At 43.1% G+C, this 20,385-nt stretch overlaps 1 protein-coding gene across 1 annotated transcript in view; it reads right to left on the bottom strand.

The window, feature by feature from the left end:
• Positions 1 to 10,090: 10,090 nt before the first annotated feature.
• The window catches only part of serpini1 (serpin peptidase inhibitor, clade I (neuroserpin), member 1), a 19,036-nt gene continuing 8,741 nt past the window's right edge, over positions 10,091 to 20,385 (bottom strand). The window contains exons 3-10 of the mRNA XM_079166271.1: positions 17,646 to 17,934; positions 16,579 to 16,809; positions 16,187 to 16,381; positions 13,441 to 13,645; positions 12,662 to 12,759; positions 11,404 to 11,490; positions 11,124 to 11,213; positions 10,091 to 11,013 (exon numbers count right to left, since the gene is read on the bottom strand). Coding sequence (XP_079022397.1) covers positions 10,937 to 11,013; positions 11,124 to 11,213; positions 11,404 to 11,490; positions 12,662 to 12,759; positions 13,441 to 13,645; positions 16,187 to 16,381; positions 16,579 to 16,809; positions 17,646 to 17,913 — 1,251 coding nt within the window. The 5' untranslated portion in view covers positions 17,914 to 17,934 and the 3' untranslated portion in view covers positions 10,091 to 10,936. The remainder of the gene's footprint in view (positions 11,014 to 11,123; positions 11,214 to 11,403; positions 11,491 to 12,661; positions 12,760 to 13,440; positions 13,646 to 16,186; positions 16,382 to 16,578; positions 16,810 to 17,645; positions 17,935 to 20,385) is intronic.

Below are 20,385 nucleotides of genomic sequence, written 5' to 3'. Positions count from 1 at the left end.
TGAACTAGTTTGTGTCATAATAAGCTTTTACCAACTATCTGAAGCCGAGGAGTATTTTCACTGGATGTTGCCAGTCCAAAAGACATTGAGTGCTGAAAGTGTCACACTGACATGTGCCTTCCAAACAAACCATTTTAATAGGGCAGGAGAGAGAAGGGTGTAGAGGTTAGTGCTGAGCCTTAAACGGGGCTTTTTCATGTCGACTGCTGTCGTGAATTCAATTCACAACCCTAATGCGATTTCCTGCTAAATCTTTATTCTACTGTACCATGTATAGTAAAACAAATGTTGACAATTTGTACTATTTCCCCCGGCAGATATATTTGATACAAAAGGTGGGATATTGATTGCATTGAACGGTGTGTGTGTGTGTGTGTGTGGGGGGGGGGGGGGGGAATAAAGATGTCAAAGGATTGTTGTCTGATGCAGTTTAAAGTTGACAGTAATCAGTCTCCGGTGGAGGCTGGAGGGGGAAAGTACCTGGAGATACTCGCCCATAAGAGGAATACTAATACAGCAAAGTATTAGGTCGTTGTAACTCAAACCCTAAAGTCTATCTTAGGATGTTAGCTACCATTTAGTCCGTTTGAATGTTTGTGTAGCAAGCAGAGCTTTCCTCAGAGTGGTTTATTTTTACCCATAGATAGTTTTTACCTGTCCGTGCTGCCTGTGGGGGGAAACCTGAGAGGAAAAAGAAACTGGATGAGCAACATAATGTGACTCTTTGCTGAGAGCACGGGGCTGCAGAGCAACACTGGAGGCAGGATGAGTAAGTATGTGAAAAGATATTTAGATATTTTTAGAGGGGTTCTAAAATGAATAGCGGGTTGGACCAATGGTGTTGGTGGCATTTTGCTTTTATGCCATAAAGCACTCTGTAATTTGTTAGTAAATGCTCTTAAATTTAAGTGTATTATTATTATTTAGTGTCAGCCATGAAAAAAATTAAAGTCCAAAGTCTCTACAAATTGAAGATGCTTCGTAAAGAAATTGATATTCTGCAGTTCTGGCAATCTTCGCTCCAGCAAAGTTCAAATGTAGGAATCCGGTGTTGAAAAGTTACCACTGTGGTACTTACTTCTTACATATTTCTTTTTTTTTAGCAAAATCAAGGAAAAGTAATTGGAGCGGACATAATTGATTGACCATTTAGATCCATCCAAGCGCTCGTCTATTATGACACAATTACTTAAAAACCCCGCTGCTCCATGTAAAGAGCGTTATCTGGGTATTATATCTGAAATGATTGAACTTGTATTAAGCATTTCAGATATAATACCGCTTATCTAAAAAGATATATATTTAAATACGTATATGTTTGGTTTACAAATACAATTTTGTCTTTCAAATTGACAAATATTTGGCCATACCCTGATTCGGTTTACTATATTTGTACCGTTAGGTAGATTTGATTTGCAGTCGAAAAGGCATCCACATCTTAAAAGACATTTTACAAACGACATAATAAAAGCACTCGAGGCTCCAATAGTGAAAGCGCCCAACTGAATATTTTTACAGATGTTCTATCGGCTGGAGGGACCTCAGAGTTGTGCGGCTGCTCCTCGACTAAATTGTTAATCAATCTGCAGTTTGCCAGAGACCCACCGAGGATCCAGAGGAAGTTGTTGGGATGCTCTACTGCTGCTGTTGTCCTGTTGCCTGACATTACTTATACCAAATCCTCTCGACTGTTCTTTGCCCTCTGTGGTTGAGAGTATAGCGAGGTGAGAAGATTTGTGTGTGAACTCGCTCACACGGGAAATGAAACGACAAATTGGGATGAAATGAAAATCAAACGAGAGGGGGGGGGGGGGGGGGTTGACTGAGTGAGGCAATTACCTCAAATAAAAAACATTTGTCCCTGGCGCGCAGTCTCAATCAAATCATGCCTTCTCCTCTCGGTCTCCATTTCTGCTCTGCCTCTCACTTCCTGTCATCGTTCCCGGTGCTTTCTCTGTTTCCTCCCTCTCTCTCTCTGCCTCTCACCGTGTCTTTTCTCTTCCTGTCATCATCCCTCTACTATTGTGAGATTGTTGATCTCCCCAGAGGAACTGTGGGATGCTGGAGGAGCACGAGAGTAACAGGTGTCTCATTACTGTGCTAATAGCAGGCCACAGGGAGACGCACACATTTATTTTACAGTGACGAGAGAGATAACTCCTCCACATTCCTCTCTCTCTCTCTCTCTCTCAGTCATCACTTCATGGGTGAATTACCAGGCATGAGTAATTTTAACATGTCGATGCCTACAGCCGGAGTCTATCTTGAGACGCATGCCCACACGACTGCCACCAATTCTCACATCCATTTAACACCAGTGCAAGATTTACTTGAAAGCTGAAGCTCCGAGCTATGAAAATATCTTTTTTTTTTTCAGCCCACTTTTATGGGAACAATCAACTCAAACTCCTCTCTTAATAATATTTCACCGCCATACCGGAAGACATCATAGCATCAACATGGGCAGCAAAGATAATTGATGACATCTCGAAACCCCTCAGTTGAAGACCATGCTTCTCCTTTTAGACCCGGATCCTGCCTGCGGTGCACGAGGAGCCAGCGTGCTCATTATACCGTGCCTCTGCAGCAGTAACGATCTCTCACACATCAGCTGCAGACTTAAGTTCTATCTCTATCACACACACACACACACACACACACACATATAACACGCAATTGCACAAACAATCTTCCACACTTAAACGAATCCCAATGAGGCATGTAACTGGCAGTTTGTGCCTGGCTGTATGCTTGTTAGAGAGATATCTGCTGCTTAAATTGTGTTTCTCCACATTACTGTGAGGGAAGAGAAAGCGAGCGCTGTGTGTGTGTGTGTGTGTGTGTGTGTGTGTGTGTGTGTGTGTGTGTGTGTGTTTGTGTGTGTCTGCGTGCACCAGTTCATACTTGAGACGTGTGTATGTGCATGGGTGCTCCCTTGAGGGAACGTGTGGCAGTCTTCATACTCATGTTCTTAGGTATCAGATAACAAAGTGTGTTTATGTTTCAGGTGCAGGCTGAAAATGAAACCATTATTAAAGAATGCGCTGCTGCAATGTATGAATAAATCAACTCCAGCCGACAGGAGGGGGCAACGTGCGTAAACCCTGCAACCCTGCTTCATGTACGACAGAGTGGACGCCATTGTTTTTTTCTTTTATCCAAAGCACTTTACAGGACGAAGACACTTTCAGTGGGAATTAAGTCACGTCAATGTGAGTGCTTCGCAAGCTACCGAGGATTACTCTGTGTGTGTTGTGTGTGTGTGTGTGTGTGTGTGTGTGTGACCGTGGTGCATGAGGCTCATGGGTCATTACCCAGTCAGTCAGAGGACACAAGAGGCCATTAACCCAGGGAGCCTGGTCACTAAATGTTTGATAGGCCTCGATAGCGGATGTCCTGTTACTCCTCTCACATATTACAGACGGACACTAAGGACACAACTACCGATTATCAACTCATAAATCAGTAAAGATAATTGACATTATGGATCCCTGTGTGCTGCGTTTCCGCTCAGCGAGACAATCGTGTCTGAACAAAAAAAAAAATCTCCTCCGTGTGTTCGACGCAGGATGTAGCAGATAGAGGAGCGCGAATGTGTTGGCTCAGCAAAGTCCTGAGAGTTGTCGAGCTGGCGGAGATGAGTCACGTAGCAATCTGATTATGCCTCCATCAAAGACAAAGTTCAGTCTCCGTACGGCACCACAGTCAGTTCAAAACTGAACAAAATGGATGAAAAACACAGCTAAAAGACTTCATGGTATTTTCTATTTATTATCAAAATATCCCAAAACAAATACTATTACAAAGATATTCATAATTATAAGAATATATATAATTGGTACTACATATAAAAAGGATTTTGCATGGCGTTGTAGCACATTGCCATTACATTTCCTGTGACTGCTTTGTCAAGTGTGTTTTCGGCAACTGACGTGACACACTTTGTGTAAAAACAGTTCTATGAAACCTTCAGTGCGACTTCAGCGTTCGCTGACCAGTACTTTGCTGAAAGCCTCGTCAAACCGCGTCAAGTGTTGTAGGATCTGGAGAACTGACTCCGTACACATCCATCCATGGAGAGAATGTCACAAAATGTTGCACATCCTGGTGGTTTCTGGGAACTGTAGTCTGGTGGGCAGAGAGTCTTCTGGCAGCTTTGGGATTCCATCCAGGATCTCTAGCTTTGGCAAACAGAGGAAAGCACTGTGCAAAGACAGAAGCAGAGTGAGAGGAGCATGACATAAAAGGACAAGAACAAAAATGTTCCCGTCTTCTTCCCTTAACCGTCCGTGTGTCTCCTCACCGTGCACGGTAGTCCTGAGTGAAGGTCACCGGGTTGTGGGTGAGGTTGAGGGAGCGCAGAGGGCTGCTCCCCAGAGCCCCCAGTCCCCCCAGGGAGCCGATGGCATTCTCAGACAGACAAAGGTGCTCCACCGCCGGGAGCTTTGGCAGCTGACGCAGACACACCAGGTGGTTACGTTGCAGGTTTAGCATTCTGCACCTGGATCATAGGGAGCACTGATAGAGCTTAGCTTTCTTTTAGTGGCTACTAATACAAACAAATTACATTTTCTTGGATGAAGGAACAGCTCTCACATCCGACTACAGCAGTGGCATAGAGGTTGTAGTGAACTCTGCATTGTTCTACAGGCGAGGGAGTCGTGGTGCAGCCTGGGTAGTGCGGTTCATACCTTGGCAGACGTACGGAACTCAGGTTGGTGAGGGAGTTGTCAACCAGTTGTAGTTTCTCCACGCGGATCAACCGGCGGAGGATCCGCAGGAAGTTCTCTTGCTGGAAGGGGTCACCCAAGTCCTGGTAGGACAGATTCAACTCCTGAGAAGAGACAGGCGGTGAAATGGTGAGAGCCTTCATCTCTCCGTCTCCGTCACAACTCCAGCCAACTCCCAACATTCATTCTGCTGCTTGTTATACTCTGCCATATGCTGACTCTCCCTCACACACACACAATGCTGGCTGACTTACCAGACAGTTTTCCCAGTTCTCTTGCAGTCTATCCTCCCATCGTTGTCCTTCCTCCTCTCTCCTCCTACTCCTCCTCCCTCTCTCCAAACAGATGTCATCCCCCTCTCTTTGAAGCAGCTCCTCTTCTGATGGCCCTTTCATGATGACATTGTCAAAAAAAAAAAAAAGTCCATAACAATGTTCATGTCATTATCATCCATTAAGTGAGAAAACGATTCCTAATCCTGCTTGCCGTTTTAGCAGTTATCGGTTGGGATTCTTTGTAGTATGTCTGTCACTATCTACTAAATGAAATGAAACGTACATGAAGTGTACAATGAAAAATGGAAGTGATTCATGAGCTTGAATTGCTTCTTTTTGGATGCTCAAATCATTTCAATTTAAGTAGAAGTTCATTAACTTCTACTTAAAGAAGTTAATTAGCTTGATGCAGGTATGTCGCCGCAGCATAAAACAAAATCCCACTATCCAATTAATGGTTCTTTTTTACTTCCACAAAAAAAAAGAGTACATTTTCGAAAGAAATACTCTCAAACAAAGAAGCCACATTGCAGCAGTGCACACGTAGGAACACCGTACTCTCTTCTTTTATACCACAGGAAGTTCTTATACCACATTTCCCTTCCTTCTGTTTCGTTTAATCCAAAGTGACTGCGGCAAACGGAGCACAAAGAAGGACTTCTGCTGTGGCTGTGTGCATTTCGGACTATCAAAGTTCAAAGGTCACAGTGGCGATTTACTCTGATCCAGACCTTCTCTGACCCTGGGGCAGGTCAGCTGGTCACCCGTGACATCACACTGCTCCAGGCGATGCCACGACACGAACCTGAAGCGTCTGGACGGGAGCTGACAGAAAAATAGAAGCAGAGAGCAGGATGAACGATCAGAAACAACTTCTATTGATCTATAATCGCGGTGCCTGTCCTCGAGTAAAGCTGTGACGGGGGTGAGATGCATACGCAGAGACATTTGGACCGTTCAGTATAATGCTGAAGACACCAGTGAACAGGACACACACTAAAGCTTGATCTACTATTTCCCATTAGCGCAATATAAACTGTATTCCCTCTGCGTGCAGTTATGTGGCCAAAATCAATGGGTCATTTTTAAGACCATTAACCAATACTGCTACACATGCTAACAAGGTGAAAGCAGTTAATTCTCCTTCAGATTAGCTGATGCTTGACAAGAACAATTAACGTTTTATCATCTGATGACGGCAGCCTCCTCCTTTCTCGCCGAGATCCCTTCCTTTGTCTCTCTGTCCTTTATATATCCGAGACGTAATAGCTTATTAACAAAATTGCTAATGTAACATGGAAGTTGACTGTCTTTGTTACTCCAGCGTGATGAAGTACGGGACTAAGCTCTTCTCCCGACGTGACCTTTTAAACCCCTTTACACTCATCTTGTTCGGCCTGACTTTGTCCGTGTAACTCTACACCTTCCTCTGTTACTCTAGACACAGGAATGACCCTGCTGCCCCCGACCACCTTTCAACCACCAAGCAATACAAATAACCCCAAATCAGTATCCATTTTCAACTGAATTTGAAGAAATATGCCTTGCACAGTCATGAGTACATAAAGTATTTTTTTTAGGAAGACGGGAGAGGGAGGACGGCTGAAAAGGAAGGATTGGAAGGATGAGGAGAAAAGGGGGAGGACACAGGAGAGGTGTAAGAAGATGACAGAGGCAGAGCTACAGACGTGAAGGGAGGATATGGAGCACAAATGAACACCTACTGGGTTATTGTGTCTGTGTATGTGTGTGTGTGCGTGTGCCACTCACAGGTGTCGATACAAGTCCAGAATCAGGACTCTGGTCCACAGAGAGAGGTGTGCGTGTAACCCCGAGGTCAGAGTACTGGGATGAGTGGGATTTGGGGAAACTGCCACTGAGAGTGTTCACACCTGAGGAACTGAGAGAGAGAGAGAGAGAGAGAGAGAGAGAGAGAGAGAGAGAGAGAGAGAGAGAGAGAGAGAGAGAAAGACGAGGGTGATGCAGGACATTATCACATCTCCGGGCAGCTGTCTTTTCGTAATGTAAGCCCTGGCGTGTCCTGAAACCCTGACCACCGGCCGAGTGGGTAGAGTTACCAGGTGAACTGGGCCTGACAATGCAGATTAGGACCCGTTGCCAGGGCAGCAGCAGCGGACACCTGAGCAGCTGCTATTAGCTTATAATAGTGGCTGTATGCGGGGGGATTGCTGGACACACACACATGTGCCTCTATAATTGTTACTGCTTTTAAGGTAATAATAAGCTATGCCGCTTTACTACAATATAATAGTTGAATAAATGTAATTTTAAATATGATTGAAAAGATGAGTAAAAAGATGAATGTTTGGAGGCTGTAGCAAGCGTCAAAGGCAGTGATATTGAAGTAAAAACCGGCCTCTGTGGTCTCTTGAGCCTGATAATTACAATGGCAAACACCACACTGTCTCCGAACACGATATCTGCCGTTGTCTTACCTTTCTGACATGTCCCAATCGTCTTTTGATAGTTTCTCCTGGCCCTCTTTAACGCATCGCGAACGGCTCGGTTCGGACTGCAGCCGTTACCCATGGAGCCCGCCGGGGTTTGTTTTGTTTTCGTATTCACAGAGAGAGAAAGTTAACCGTCCTGTCTGCTCTGTGCTCGGGACACTGACGCCGGTGTGGGGCCCGCTGCTTGCAGGTGAGACCGCTGTAAGCTGCTGGTTGCCTGGCAACAGTGTTCAGGTGTATCATACGAGAGGAGGTAAAGGACGAAACTGGCAGTGCTGCACAACTCAACCAAGCTTGTGAATTAACTGTGACTGTTCAATTGTGTTAAACAACAAAAGAGGCCGTTGGAAAAAAACACAAACATCTTGTTTTGTGTGACAGAAAAAGAGGGCTTCTACATTTGTCATAAGGTTTTTGTTTTTAATTATGTAGTAGGTCCATCTTCAGAGCAAATCTGATCAAGTGGCAAACAATATAATATGCTGTTATTTTCCTCAATTCATCAGAAATGTTTACAGCGTCGTGTCTGTCTTACGGTCGTCTTCTCCATCCTCTCCTGTTTCTAGTTTTGGCCTTCTTCTTCTTCTTCTTCTTCTTCTTCTTCTTCTTCTTCTTCTTCTTCTTCTTCTTCTTCTTCTTCTTCTTGCCTTTGTTCATCTTGTTGGAATTTGATTTATTCCATTATATTTTGTAAACACTAACTTGGGTCTGAAAATGCTCGCCATGGTTATAGCTACACTGACTTTCAAAGAACAAGTGTGGGAATGAGGGGATCAGTAAAATACGGAAATCCATCCTCAAGTAATGTTCCACAATGTTCTCTTCAAAGTCCCGAACGCAAAATTGTATAAGGAAAAGTACAGAGGTGCAAAATGCTCTAACCAAAAGTGACAAAATGGTCCCTTTCTGAATAAATTAGTGATGCATAAATGCACTGCAGTAGTTTGTTTTTCCTTGTTTTTTGTGTGCTGTAGTTTCTCTTTCTGGATGTTTTCACGCGGGGGAGGAGGAGGAGGGATGATCTTGATTCACATTTTCAGTGGCACACAATGAAGACGTATCCAGCGTTACCAGCTGATGAAAGTCATTTAGATCACAACTTCCTACACCCATGGGCTGTCGTTCCTCTACAATGCGGCTCGTTGTGTTGAACATATTGCGGCACTGAACACCAACTGTGCGCACTGAGGAGATGAAAAAGCTATTAGATATTTCACAGAGGTAAATGAAGACCCCTGGTACTACAGGGGACTGTGGAAATGATTCCCTCCGACATCGTACTAACTTGTGTTGAGCAGAGCTATTGCCTTCGCTGGTTATTTGAAGACTGAGTTATCATTTGCAGTAAACTGTAGTGTATATCAGCTTCTGCTATTAATTGTTGAAAGAATTCCACTTGTTTTGTTCTTTTACGATCCGTTTCATCTTGTGCGACAGTCGTGTCATACATAATTGGTGCTCTTTAAACACCGACTGAAGATAAGGATGGCGGCTTTCACAAAGCCTCAAATTGAATTCATCAAAGCATCTTTTTGTGCTTTCTTTTTGGTGGTATTCTTATTTATCACACAGCACAGACGCTCATATAATGGCAGACAGGGAACATCTGTTACGGATGTAATTATCAAGGCTTATTTCCTGATACATTACTATCAGTGTCGGTGCCACGCAGACAGCAGTAGGTGTGTCGGTTGTGACAACTGTTTCCTTCATGAGATTACTCTTTAATGTCGAGCATTAAAAATACATACACATAAAACAACATACATAAGTAGCTGTCATACTGCCAATACAGTTATGAGTTACAGATAGCACAGGCAGGTATTAATAGATTGCTATGTAAATTGTGTTGATAACATTGGATACATCTTAATACTAAATATACTGTTTATAGCCTAATTGAATACTTTTCTTATTGGGACTCTCTTGTTTTTGTTGTGTGTAGTTTATTGCTCACTATTGAGCATATTAAACTCGGCAGATAAAGCTGCCTCACATGTTCTTCATGAAGCTTTTATTTACCTATGAGATCAAGACAGAATACCACCTAAAGAGGAAAAAAACTTAAAATAAATGAAGAAACTGATTTTCTTTTATTCAGTCTTCCCTATGGAGTGACATTTATCACAATCAACATGCGTGTCTCATTCGTCCTTGGTCACAGTATATCCTTGTCTGGTGATATGATCTGTTTCCTTGTGTGTGTGTGTGTGTGGTAGGTGATGCCACAGGCCTGAAACCACTCCAAGATGCCTTGGCAGGATATTGTCTGCCCTGGGAAGCTGAGGTTACGGTTGAACAGCCAACTTCTGCCCTAAGGCTGTCTCTTCAACTAAAACAGCCAACCTTATATAAAGTCCATCATATATTCCGGCACAGAATATGTAATGGACTTTGTATAAACAGCTTTCATAAAATCCCAGCAAATCTGTCATTCAACCTGAAAGGTGTAGTAGCTGTAAGTGTTCTAATTAAAAGGCCTCCTGAATGCTGTGAAAGGCCCTTTATTATTAAAACACAGCATATATTTAGAACCATTAACCACATACAAAGAATCTCCATGCATAGAGAGGGACACAGTCTTTCTTTAATGGGAACACATTCATGTTTTTATTGAGTAAAAGACTGAATACAGCTGGTGTTAACGGTTTCTCCCGGTATGTACATCCAAAACAGTGCAGCAGATCTTTTTCAGTGCGCCTGCATGCTCCACTCCGTCTCTATAGCAACCCGCCTTAGTTACGCAGTCTCCCCTGCTCACCTGTGAGATGCCCAGCTGGGACCTTAATTAACCGCTCAGATATGATAAGGCATATTAGTTCATCAGTAGTTTAGCCATGTGCCTACAGTGTAAAAAAAAATGACTAGAGTACTGTCTGGAACAGATATATTACTAAGATTCATCGTGGTGGGACAGAATGTTTGCACATGTTTATTCTGCAATAAATACTGAGTATATATATATATATTTTATAGAACACAATGTCAAATGTACAGGGATATAGTTAAAGTGTGAAACCTACAGCTTGCACATACTGTATCTGGAGTAAGAAAGAGTAAATATTTTAGAAGTAGAGAGAAAACTGTTTTTGTGTGTGTGTGTGTGTGTGTGTGTGTGTGTGGGCGTAAGTGAGCGCGAAGCTGCTGAACTTAAAGGGGTTGTGCATGGATTACATATCATGTGTTCTTCTTCCTCTCTCGTCTTTCTCATATACAAACCATACACCGGAGAATATGTACAACTTCCTTGCCCTGCATGTCAGTATCCAGGAGTTTAAAGCTTCCAGTATCAAAACACATCATATGTCGTATGTCATATTTCAATATATAATATATCGTATCGTATTCAGTTTGTATATGTTTTCAGTTTTTCCTCTAGAGTATAAAACACAGCTGAAGATGGCGATAGAGGATAGGTAGCGTTTATGACGTCAGGATCTCGAGCGAGCTCGCGCGGCGCTTACATGGAGTCAAAGTCATGGTCGTTGGGCTCGATGACTTCGGGGGTCATGACCCTGCCCATGAAGAGGATGGACCCTGAGGAAAGGGATGGGGGAGGGGAGGGGTGCGGATAGAAAGTCAGACCACAACACACACATACTGCATATCAGAGGCACATTTACGGGCACAGAGACGCACGCACATACCTGTCCTCCGGTTTCTGATGACAAAGAAGAACGGGTGATCAGCCATGACCTGTGGATACAGCACCATAGTCCTGGTCAGAGCGATCATACCTGAGAGAGAGAGAGAGCGAGAGAGAGAGAGAGAGAGAGAGAGATGCCACAGTTATTTTCTGACAGATGGGGGCAGTGTTTAGTGATCCTGACGTTGCCGTAGAGACCCATTCATACTAAGAAAATGCAATGTGTGGTAATGTTACTGATGAGGAAGATATGATGAGGAAGAACAAAAGATAAAGTCTACCTGACCCGACGGCTCCTTCGGCCCCCTCCTCTGTCACATCCAGGTAAGCCTTCTGCACAGCCTTCCCGATGTACAGGTCCTTACCATCTGTTACACACACACACACACACATATATCATCACTATATACACCAGAGCATCACATCGTTCAGTCCCATTGGAAAAAAGTGGCGTCCGCTCAGACAGAAAATCCTTTTGAGTTGATTGAGAACTTTTCAAAATACCCCGTCTCACCTACCTACCTTCCAGATATAGACCATGTCCTCTGAGTACATGTTGATCTAGTACAAGATGTTCTGAAGTCCAGTACAGCCTGCAGATTGTGTTTCACAATATAATTCTCATTGTTCACCATGAAGCAAGAAGGGTCTGTTCATTAAGAGGTGTTTTGCTTTAATCCAGTTGTTCTCTATGAAGCTACTCGTATCCTCACTTACCTTTATTATTTTAATTAATAGTTTTACTTCAGATAAAATATGTATGTCTCTCTACTGCTCTGCCTCTGCAGCATGTATACGTCTGTCTCTCTCTCTCTCTGGATCTATTTTTACCGGATGATGTGACAGCTCTGACCTGCCCACTCGGTGCCAGTTACCTTGGTTACCTGAGAAAGTACCTGAGGCAACTTCACCGCAGCCAAGAAGCAGAAATGGAATCAACTTCTCATGCTGAACCCTTCTAGGAGTTTATTTCTCCTTTCAATTGTGCCTCTATGTGTTTTATATGATAACCTATGGGTATGTGTCACATATTTCAGTGTTTGTGTGTTGTGGCGGTACTGATTCTCCAGATTTAAGCTGATCGGGAAGAAGCCCGAGAACCAGTTCCCGACCACATAATACAGAAATAGTTACTGGGAGAAAGAGATCTCACAAGTGTTTTCACAATAATAATAAAAAAAGCCTCTTTGATCATAAGGAACTGTGTATAAAGAAGGTTTAAATGAAAGTAAAACCCTCCAGCTAGGTTTCAGAACACTCAAAATCTTCCTCAATCTGAAAAGTTAAAGGTTTGGCAAGTAGAGGAAGAGTCTGAATGCCTCGAGAGTCCCGCTCTCCACCTCTCTTAAGCCCTAAAGAAAGAGCGTTGTCGTATCCTGTTTGGCCAAGAGAGGAAATGTACCAAGCTGATCTCAATTCATAATTAGGAGCCAGTCCCCACACCTCGCACAACAGGTGATCTCAATAACCCTTCAATTAACAGCAAGCGCCAAAGACTGAAGGACTGCAGTGTGGTTTTTCCATACAGTGTGGTGTTACCTGTCATGCCGGAGAGATCAGCATCGTTGGTGAAGATGTTCTTTATTCCTAGCTCCTGCAGAATGGCCCTCAGGTCGATCTTCTGCTCCACTTTGAACCTGAACAGCGGATCAAAGAATCAGATTAGAATTCAAGAAAGTCAGATACAGATTAAGTGGACGGACATAAAATCATATTGTGCATTTTCTTGTATTTTGCCACAGTGGCATTAGCTAAAATATAAAAAGTCGTCATCACATTAGGCATGCCTGCCTACAGTGCTTGTATATCCGTCACTGTGTTTAAAAGGAAAAAGTGAGCGTGTAAGATTTCATAAAATAACATTTCTACATATGCATTGTAACTAGCCAAATGTGAAAATACATGATGTCTTCCTCACATATTTGCAGTGTGGGTGCATACAGTTACTCTATCTTTAATGTTTGTACCCTAATATAAAGAACTGCCATTTTCCCTCAACATTAATAAAGCAATCATAGAGTTCCAATGATGGAGGATGCAATTTAACAGGAGAAAAGAAAACATTGCCGCCGTCATTGTGGCTCCTTCCTCTGACTAAATTGAAAACGGCAATTACTGCAGGGACATTCTCTAGGAGCTTTGTATTCTGGGAAATGTAATGTATCAACCACAACAACAAGGTGTCATTGTATTGTAGGTAGTTGATGCACAAGTAAACAAGGCATGTTGAGGTAAATTGGGTACAAAAACAAAAAAACCTGTGAAGCACAGTGACGTCACAAACGGAAGACATTGTGTAGCAGCGAGTGACCTCACACCTGGGTAGGTAGACTTCCACCTTCTGCCGTTTGACATTGTTCGCCCACTCCTCCAGCAGTGGCGCTTTGATGATGGGCTCCAGGGTAGCCAGCGGCACCTCCTGGCGAGGCAGAACGATCATCATGGACATGTCCTCCCCCTCATAGGGCATCTCCAACACCTGGTACACGCCGCCAGCTTCCTGTGAGCCATCGCTGAACTCACCTGGTGGGGAGGAAGAAAATGCGCAAATGCAAGCGTTAAAAGACACCACAAACACACAATACGTGCTTCATGCAATGGGTTTGTGCACCTCGCTGAAGGAGGAGCAGAGCACATTGATCCACGGTATTGATCCCATCACGTGTGGTCATTTCCCTGATGCACTAATTTAAAAACCACTGACGCTTCAATTAAAGGCTTTAGCTACACTTGGTGTGGGAATAGATTGTATACATTATGTGTGTAGAGAGCAGGAAAGGATCTTGTGTTTTTTTTTTTTGTGCAATACCCTTTTTACACAATCATGCACTTAACTGTCTTCAGGCATTAGATAAAACCCAGTAAACCAATCTGGGATCTAGGGGGGAAAAAAACACATCCTTGCATATACTGTATATACACACACACACACACACACACATGTCCACAGAGAAACACATGTGATTACGCACATGAACATCTGTAAGTGCTGATATCTTCTCACAGATACGCTACAAAGGCTGAGAGAGTGATATCTTCAGTCTTGAGGCGGATCATTAGGAGACATGTCCCTTGTATCTAATTAAAAGGCCATCAAAAAAAGAAATCTCATCACGATAAGCCAACAAACGTTTACTTGAATTAAGCGAGACAGTATTTCTTAGTCAGGATGAGATAATCCTTTTACACTCAAAACAAGTCCAACTAGATCTTAACTCTAAATATAAGCTTATCTCACTTACTTAGGTATTTGCAGTGCGAGATGGAGATTACAGAGCAATTAACAGACTTTATATCAATTTTGGCACATTATTTCTTTCTTTTGAAGCTGCTTTAAAAAGGGAAACAAAAAGATGTATCATCTTTCATCAACCAACATGGAGCATTCTGTGTAGCGGCTGCTATTGCAGAGTGAGTTATCTTTGCAGCAGAGAGCGGGGTGTGGCTTCCCAAAACATTTTACTTAACACAAGTGTGCTTCAAAATGAGAATGCAAAATCAGACTTCTCCCCGAGGACCTGTCCCTGTTCTGCAGCGCACACACACACACACACACACACACACACACACACACACACACACACACACACACACACACACACACACACACACACACACACACACACACACACACACACACACACACACACACACACACACACACACACACACACACACACACAGATCTTCTTGATCCTGGGTGTGTGAGAATGTGTGCACCCTGTGAAAGTAGATGTATGAAAGTGCAATCTCACTACACACATACAGACTGCACCAAAATAACTCCAAACGCACCAACTTTAGCAGCAGTGCAGTAAGAAGCATGATGTAACCGTCTTTGGCAGTACGTCAAACAACAAAAAAAAAAAGACTAAATGCAGAAAAGACAGACTGGAGTCATTCAGATGTATTATAGCCAACCTGCAGGACTCCAGTACAAACTGGTCTTACACCTCACAGTGCTGGCACAACACCAAATACACCAAAGACTGCCAAGTATAAAAGTACTCCCAACTCAAAGCAGCCAGATTGTGACTTTGATTACATAACCTTGAAAGTGTTTGAGGGATAGAAAACTTTAACAGGATTTTCAAGACAGCACTTACTCAGACAGTAAACCCAGACAGTGTACAATACATGTGTTAGCTACATCATAATAACCCCAAATCCTTAAAAACACATTAAAAACACATTTAAATAATTTATTTAGCCAAAATTGCAAATATTCCTGCATTTTAAATGTGAGGATGTTCTGCTTTTTTAATAGAGTAAACAACAATTAGTTGCAGCCCTATGTAAAATAATACAATAACTTATTGTTTCAGTCCTTTGACCTATTGAAAGAATGTTTTTCTTCCATTGAAAACAAAGCTGTGTGTCCCAGCGTGCATGCCGTTTGTAGAAAATTGAATGATCAAATATTAAAAATGGAAAGAAGCAAAGGGTCTTTTCAGAAATGTTTTGGAAATTCACAGCAACTACTCTAAAATTACTCCAAATGATTGAAAATCAGCATAACATTGTACAAAAAGATCTCCTGTCCTAAATCTAATTAGAAGCAGATATTAATAAAAAAATCCCAGATGACTCAAGTGTGTGTGAAGTGGCAGAAAAAACAAAATAAATACAAAATGAAACAAAAGGAAACACAGCGTTGTTTGTTCTACCGACTGTCAGAGTAGATTTATCTAAACCTCATGTATCACTACATACGTTGCCACAGACTGTCACAATATCGCTAACATTGGATGACACGAACAAAATAGCCTACAAAATGTATTAAATCAAACTGATGTACCAGGAGGACTTTGTGCCAGTGAAGATTTCAGCAGCAGAGCTCACTGAGCAGAAAAGAGGGGTCTTTCCTGGGAATAACTCTCGAAATATGAATATTTCAGATCTAAGATTAACATTTTAAATAACCTCAGGAAATATAAAATTCAAGGGCTTCAGAAAAAGAGCCACAAGTGCAATTCTAAAGACGGACACACACACACACACACACACACACACACACACACACACACACACACAGGAAAACACAGCTCATCAGCTCATCCCTACCATAGTAGAAGTCTCCCTGTTGGTACATCATGAGCGTCTGGACTTCAGAGCCGTCGTCTCTGCTGAAGGAGAAGGTTCTGGTGTTCTCTGGCCTGAACTGGTTTCTCCAGGAGCCCCTGAAGTAGACGGCGTTCACCAGGGTCAGGCGGGTCACGCTGTTGAAGTCCTCCGCTGAAAGCAGCTCACGGATCTTACCTGGGAGGAGGGGTGATTAGTGCAGTGTGTCAGGATCCATATTAGTTTTTTATTTGGTCATACGGTGCCTGCAGCTAATGAAGTCGTACACAAGGATAAAGATGGAGATCTGTGCAACTGAGGGTTGGAAATGTATTCAACACATTTTGATTTTGTATTATATTTCCCCTTTCTTCCTTCCGCCCCCTCCAACTCACTCTCAGTGTGATTTTCCACCCAGTTGTTGATCTGATCGGCCACTGCCGCCGATTCGCTGAAGTCTACCGTTTCCACATCGGCCCGGAAGTACTTCCGCATCAGATGCAGAAACTCGGGGTTAAAGGTGACACCTTCCTGCAGGAAAAGGCTGTTGGCAAATCTGATCACGTAGTGGGTGTCGTCGTCCGACAGCGCGGCCGTCAGGTTGTGGAGCAAAGAGAACTCCACGCCTGGAGAACAGAGGGAGGCACACATTCACAATGTAGCTGTATATAAAGAGCACAGGTGTTTTTGTTACATAACGGTACAGCAATAGAAATACAAATAAAAGAGAAATGAAGCACAAGCTGCATTTTATATCAGAGTGTAACTGTATTATTCACAAATATTTGAAGATCTCAAGTTCAAATGTATGGCCCATATTGTGAACATTTAAACCATCTAAACTTGCAGTACTTCTGTCAAAGTGAGAATTGAATCTTAGTGGAATATAGTTTGCATCTATCATTTTATTCAGGTGTTGTCTTACTGGCGTGTTAATTCACATTTCACAGAGCAGCTTTTTTCGTGTCATTCACCTTTCTGTTTCTGTTTTAAGGGTGAAGGGAACTCATGGTCATTAAAACAACGTATACATTTTGCAATATGGAACAAACCTTGAAAAATAGTAATAGGCATAAAAACTTTTAAGCTGGAAATGACAACTGTCTGTTTACTGTTTGAGCATATACATTACTAACTGCTATTCTATCTGCCACTTGGTTACTTTTCTGAAAATAAAACAGTGCAGTGTCTATTTATGTACGTGTGGGGGCGTGCACATGTACAGCATGTTTGTGTGTATGTTGAGGGGGGAGAGATGACCTTTACAATGGGTCAAGCACCCAAAAACACTGGATCCTACTTTTACCAGAAACCAACTGGATAGCATCTTTCATTAGAAAGAGTAAAACAAACATGCAACATCAAATATGATTTAGTAAAAAGCCACTTGCATCAAAGACTTTTCACTTTCATAATTCGGATCCTGATCCCGGTGAACCTTGCTCATGAACGTGTCTCTCACCTGGCAGCAGGTGGCTGAATCCCACAGCCTGCCGTATCTCCTCCAGTGAAGCCCCCCTGGCCCCCAGCTCCACCATCCCCAGGGCCACAGCCACGCTCAGCGGGGAGAAAATGATGTTGTCCTGATCCCCCGCCGCCTGCAGCCGGTGGTACAGTCTGACCGAGAACTCGGATGTAGTGTCCTCCGGAATGTCCGCCGCCCGGCAACCGTAGCGCGGCGACAGGATGGCGAGGAGGAGGAGCGGTGAGAAAACTTCCAGTATCAACATCGCAGCGCAGACCTCGGATAGCTGGAGTCAAGAGGGACGTATGGAGCGGAAGGAGTTGGATGGAAAGAAACAAGAGGAGAGATGTAATGGGCAGCCAAAAAAAGGTGGAGAAGGAAGGGAAACAGATGAGGACGGAGGGAAGACGAGATGAAAGAGAGAAAATAATTTGGGCAGGGACGGAGCCAAAAAGTGGGAAGAGGAGGATTGCAGAGGGGATAGAGAGGGGAAGGCAGAGAGAAGAGGATTGCATAAAGGAGGCAGGAGGAGAGAGAGATATATATATATATATGTAGGGAAAGAAGATTATTGTGTGAGAGAGAAAAGAAGATGAAGGACAAGAGGATTTTGGAAGGGATGGAGAAAAACATGAAAGTAGAGAGAGCAGAGATGTGGGGTGAGAGAGAGAGAGAGAGAGAGAGAGAGAGAGAGAGAGAGAGAGAGAGAGAGAGAGAGAGAGAGAGAGAGAGAGAAAACATCTGTCAGTCAAACATTCTGCCAGTTTAAACAGTGAGCTCAAAAGAGGAACGCATTCATGAAAAAACTATTTCTACTTGTTCGCACAGGTGTACTTACAAATGCAAAGAGGACTCTATATTTGTGATAAAGACCGTGTTAAATACTGGAAATAGTAGATACATAGATAGAGCTGAAAAAGGAAAAGAGACGGGTAAAAGGAGAGAGATTAAAGAGAAAAAAGAAAATCGTTACGGATTAAAATGAATTCAGATGAAAGGGCAGTGGGTCAGGGACGAGGTAGAACGGAAAGGACAGAGGGGGGAGGGAGGGAGGGAGAGAGAGAGAGAAAGAGAAAGAGAGAAAGAGCGAGAGCGAGAGGCTGTGAGATAGTTGATGAACAACAAGAATGTGCGGTAACTACAAGTGTACTGCTGACTGCAGTCAGCACTGCTGTTCAGACTACATCTGCTAAATGAGCTCATACATATTTTATGACCATTCTTATCATCTTGAGTTAAATAAGCTTCCTTCCTGCAAAATCGTCTCTCGCTCTCTGTGTGCGTTTGAGCCTTTGAATGTGAATGGGCGAGTTCCTGTCCGCACAGAATGACTGATGAGGAAGCGGCCTTTACCTCCCTCCTGCATCCTCCATCCCTCCATCCCTCCCCTCATCTCTCCTTCTCTCTGTCCCTCTCATCCACACGTTATCTATCGCCACCACTCCCTCCTATACCTCTCACTGCTCGACTTATATACATTTTTCAGTCTCTTTAACCCTCCCTTGCTTTATACAATACAATGGCAAGGAATGTACACACACTGCACCATCTCTCTGGTGCTGCTGTTGCCAGGCAACATTGTTTGCTGCTGCCCAAAGGATAAAAAAAAAAAAAAAAAAGAAGAAGTCAGAGTCAATAATATGTATAGCCTAGCATAAAGAGAGAGTGTGACAAAGTGGGTGAGAACACACCATTTGTCCACAGAGAGAGAGAGATACTGAGGGATGGCGCTAAGTGTGAACTAACACATGGACATTTGTTGTGTTGTTTGTCTCCCCGCTGTGCTGTTGTCATTATACAGTTTGTATAAAGGATTCAATTGGGCAAGAATCTGCTGGCTGCTGCTGTATGTGCGGTGTGTGTGTGTGTGTGTGTGTGTGTGTGTGTGTGTGTGTGTGTGTGTGTGTGTGTGTGTGTGTGTGTGTGTGTGTGTGTGTGTGTGTGTGTGTGTGGAGGGGGACTGTGGTCCCAATGTACCTGAGTGTCAACAACAACAATGGGCCGCAGCCACAGAGAGTTAGTGACCCATCCTGTTGTGTACTGTCCTTTCCATTGCTGTGCTGTGGCATGTGACAAAAACAACGCTCCCTTCCAAAATGAAGCCGGTCCAGTCTGAGGGGATGCGGTGATGTCAAATCCATTAAAAAGGATTAGTCTGGTGATATTCAACGTTTTTCCTCATTGTCAACGATTTCAATGAAAAGACCAAAACACCAACAATGGACTGATCCTCGTATTCTGTGTCTATGTAGCCAAAGCGTATTCCTCTGTGCCATAGACCCCAAAAACTACCTATCAAAATACATCCACACTGTTACACTGGGTGACATGTTCCCATGAACATGTAGTTTCTTTTGATTCAATCTCACACAAACCACCCTCCTGTTTGAGTAATGTTTTTCAAAACTACAGTTTGAAACTATTTAAAACTTTTCAAGGAAATTATTTCTCATTTAAAAAGAATGAAACTATAGATGTATGAGTCATCTTTAAAGATTTACATCTTTAAAAGAACCGGAGGGGCGTTTGGTTTTTGTCATCGTTGGTTTCTGGTCTTCTGTGATTTGTTTACAATAACACAAATATAGACTACTGCTATAAGCAAGCAGCCCTGGCTTCATTTTACAATGACATGCATCTAGGTCATAAGATTTGAGGTTACATCCCTCGTTCTCCTGCAAAAACACACACATCGCCACACGTCACTTCCACTTTATGTCCTTCCAAACCGACAGTC

The sequence above is a fragment of the Pholis gunnellus genome (genome assembly GCF_910591455.1).
Source record: "Pholis gunnellus genome assembly, chromosome: 9".
Lineage (NCBI taxonomy): Eukaryota > Metazoa > Chordata > Actinopteri > Perciformes > Pholidae > Pholis > Pholis gunnellus.
This window is presented reverse-complemented; position numbering and strand designations above follow the sequence as displayed.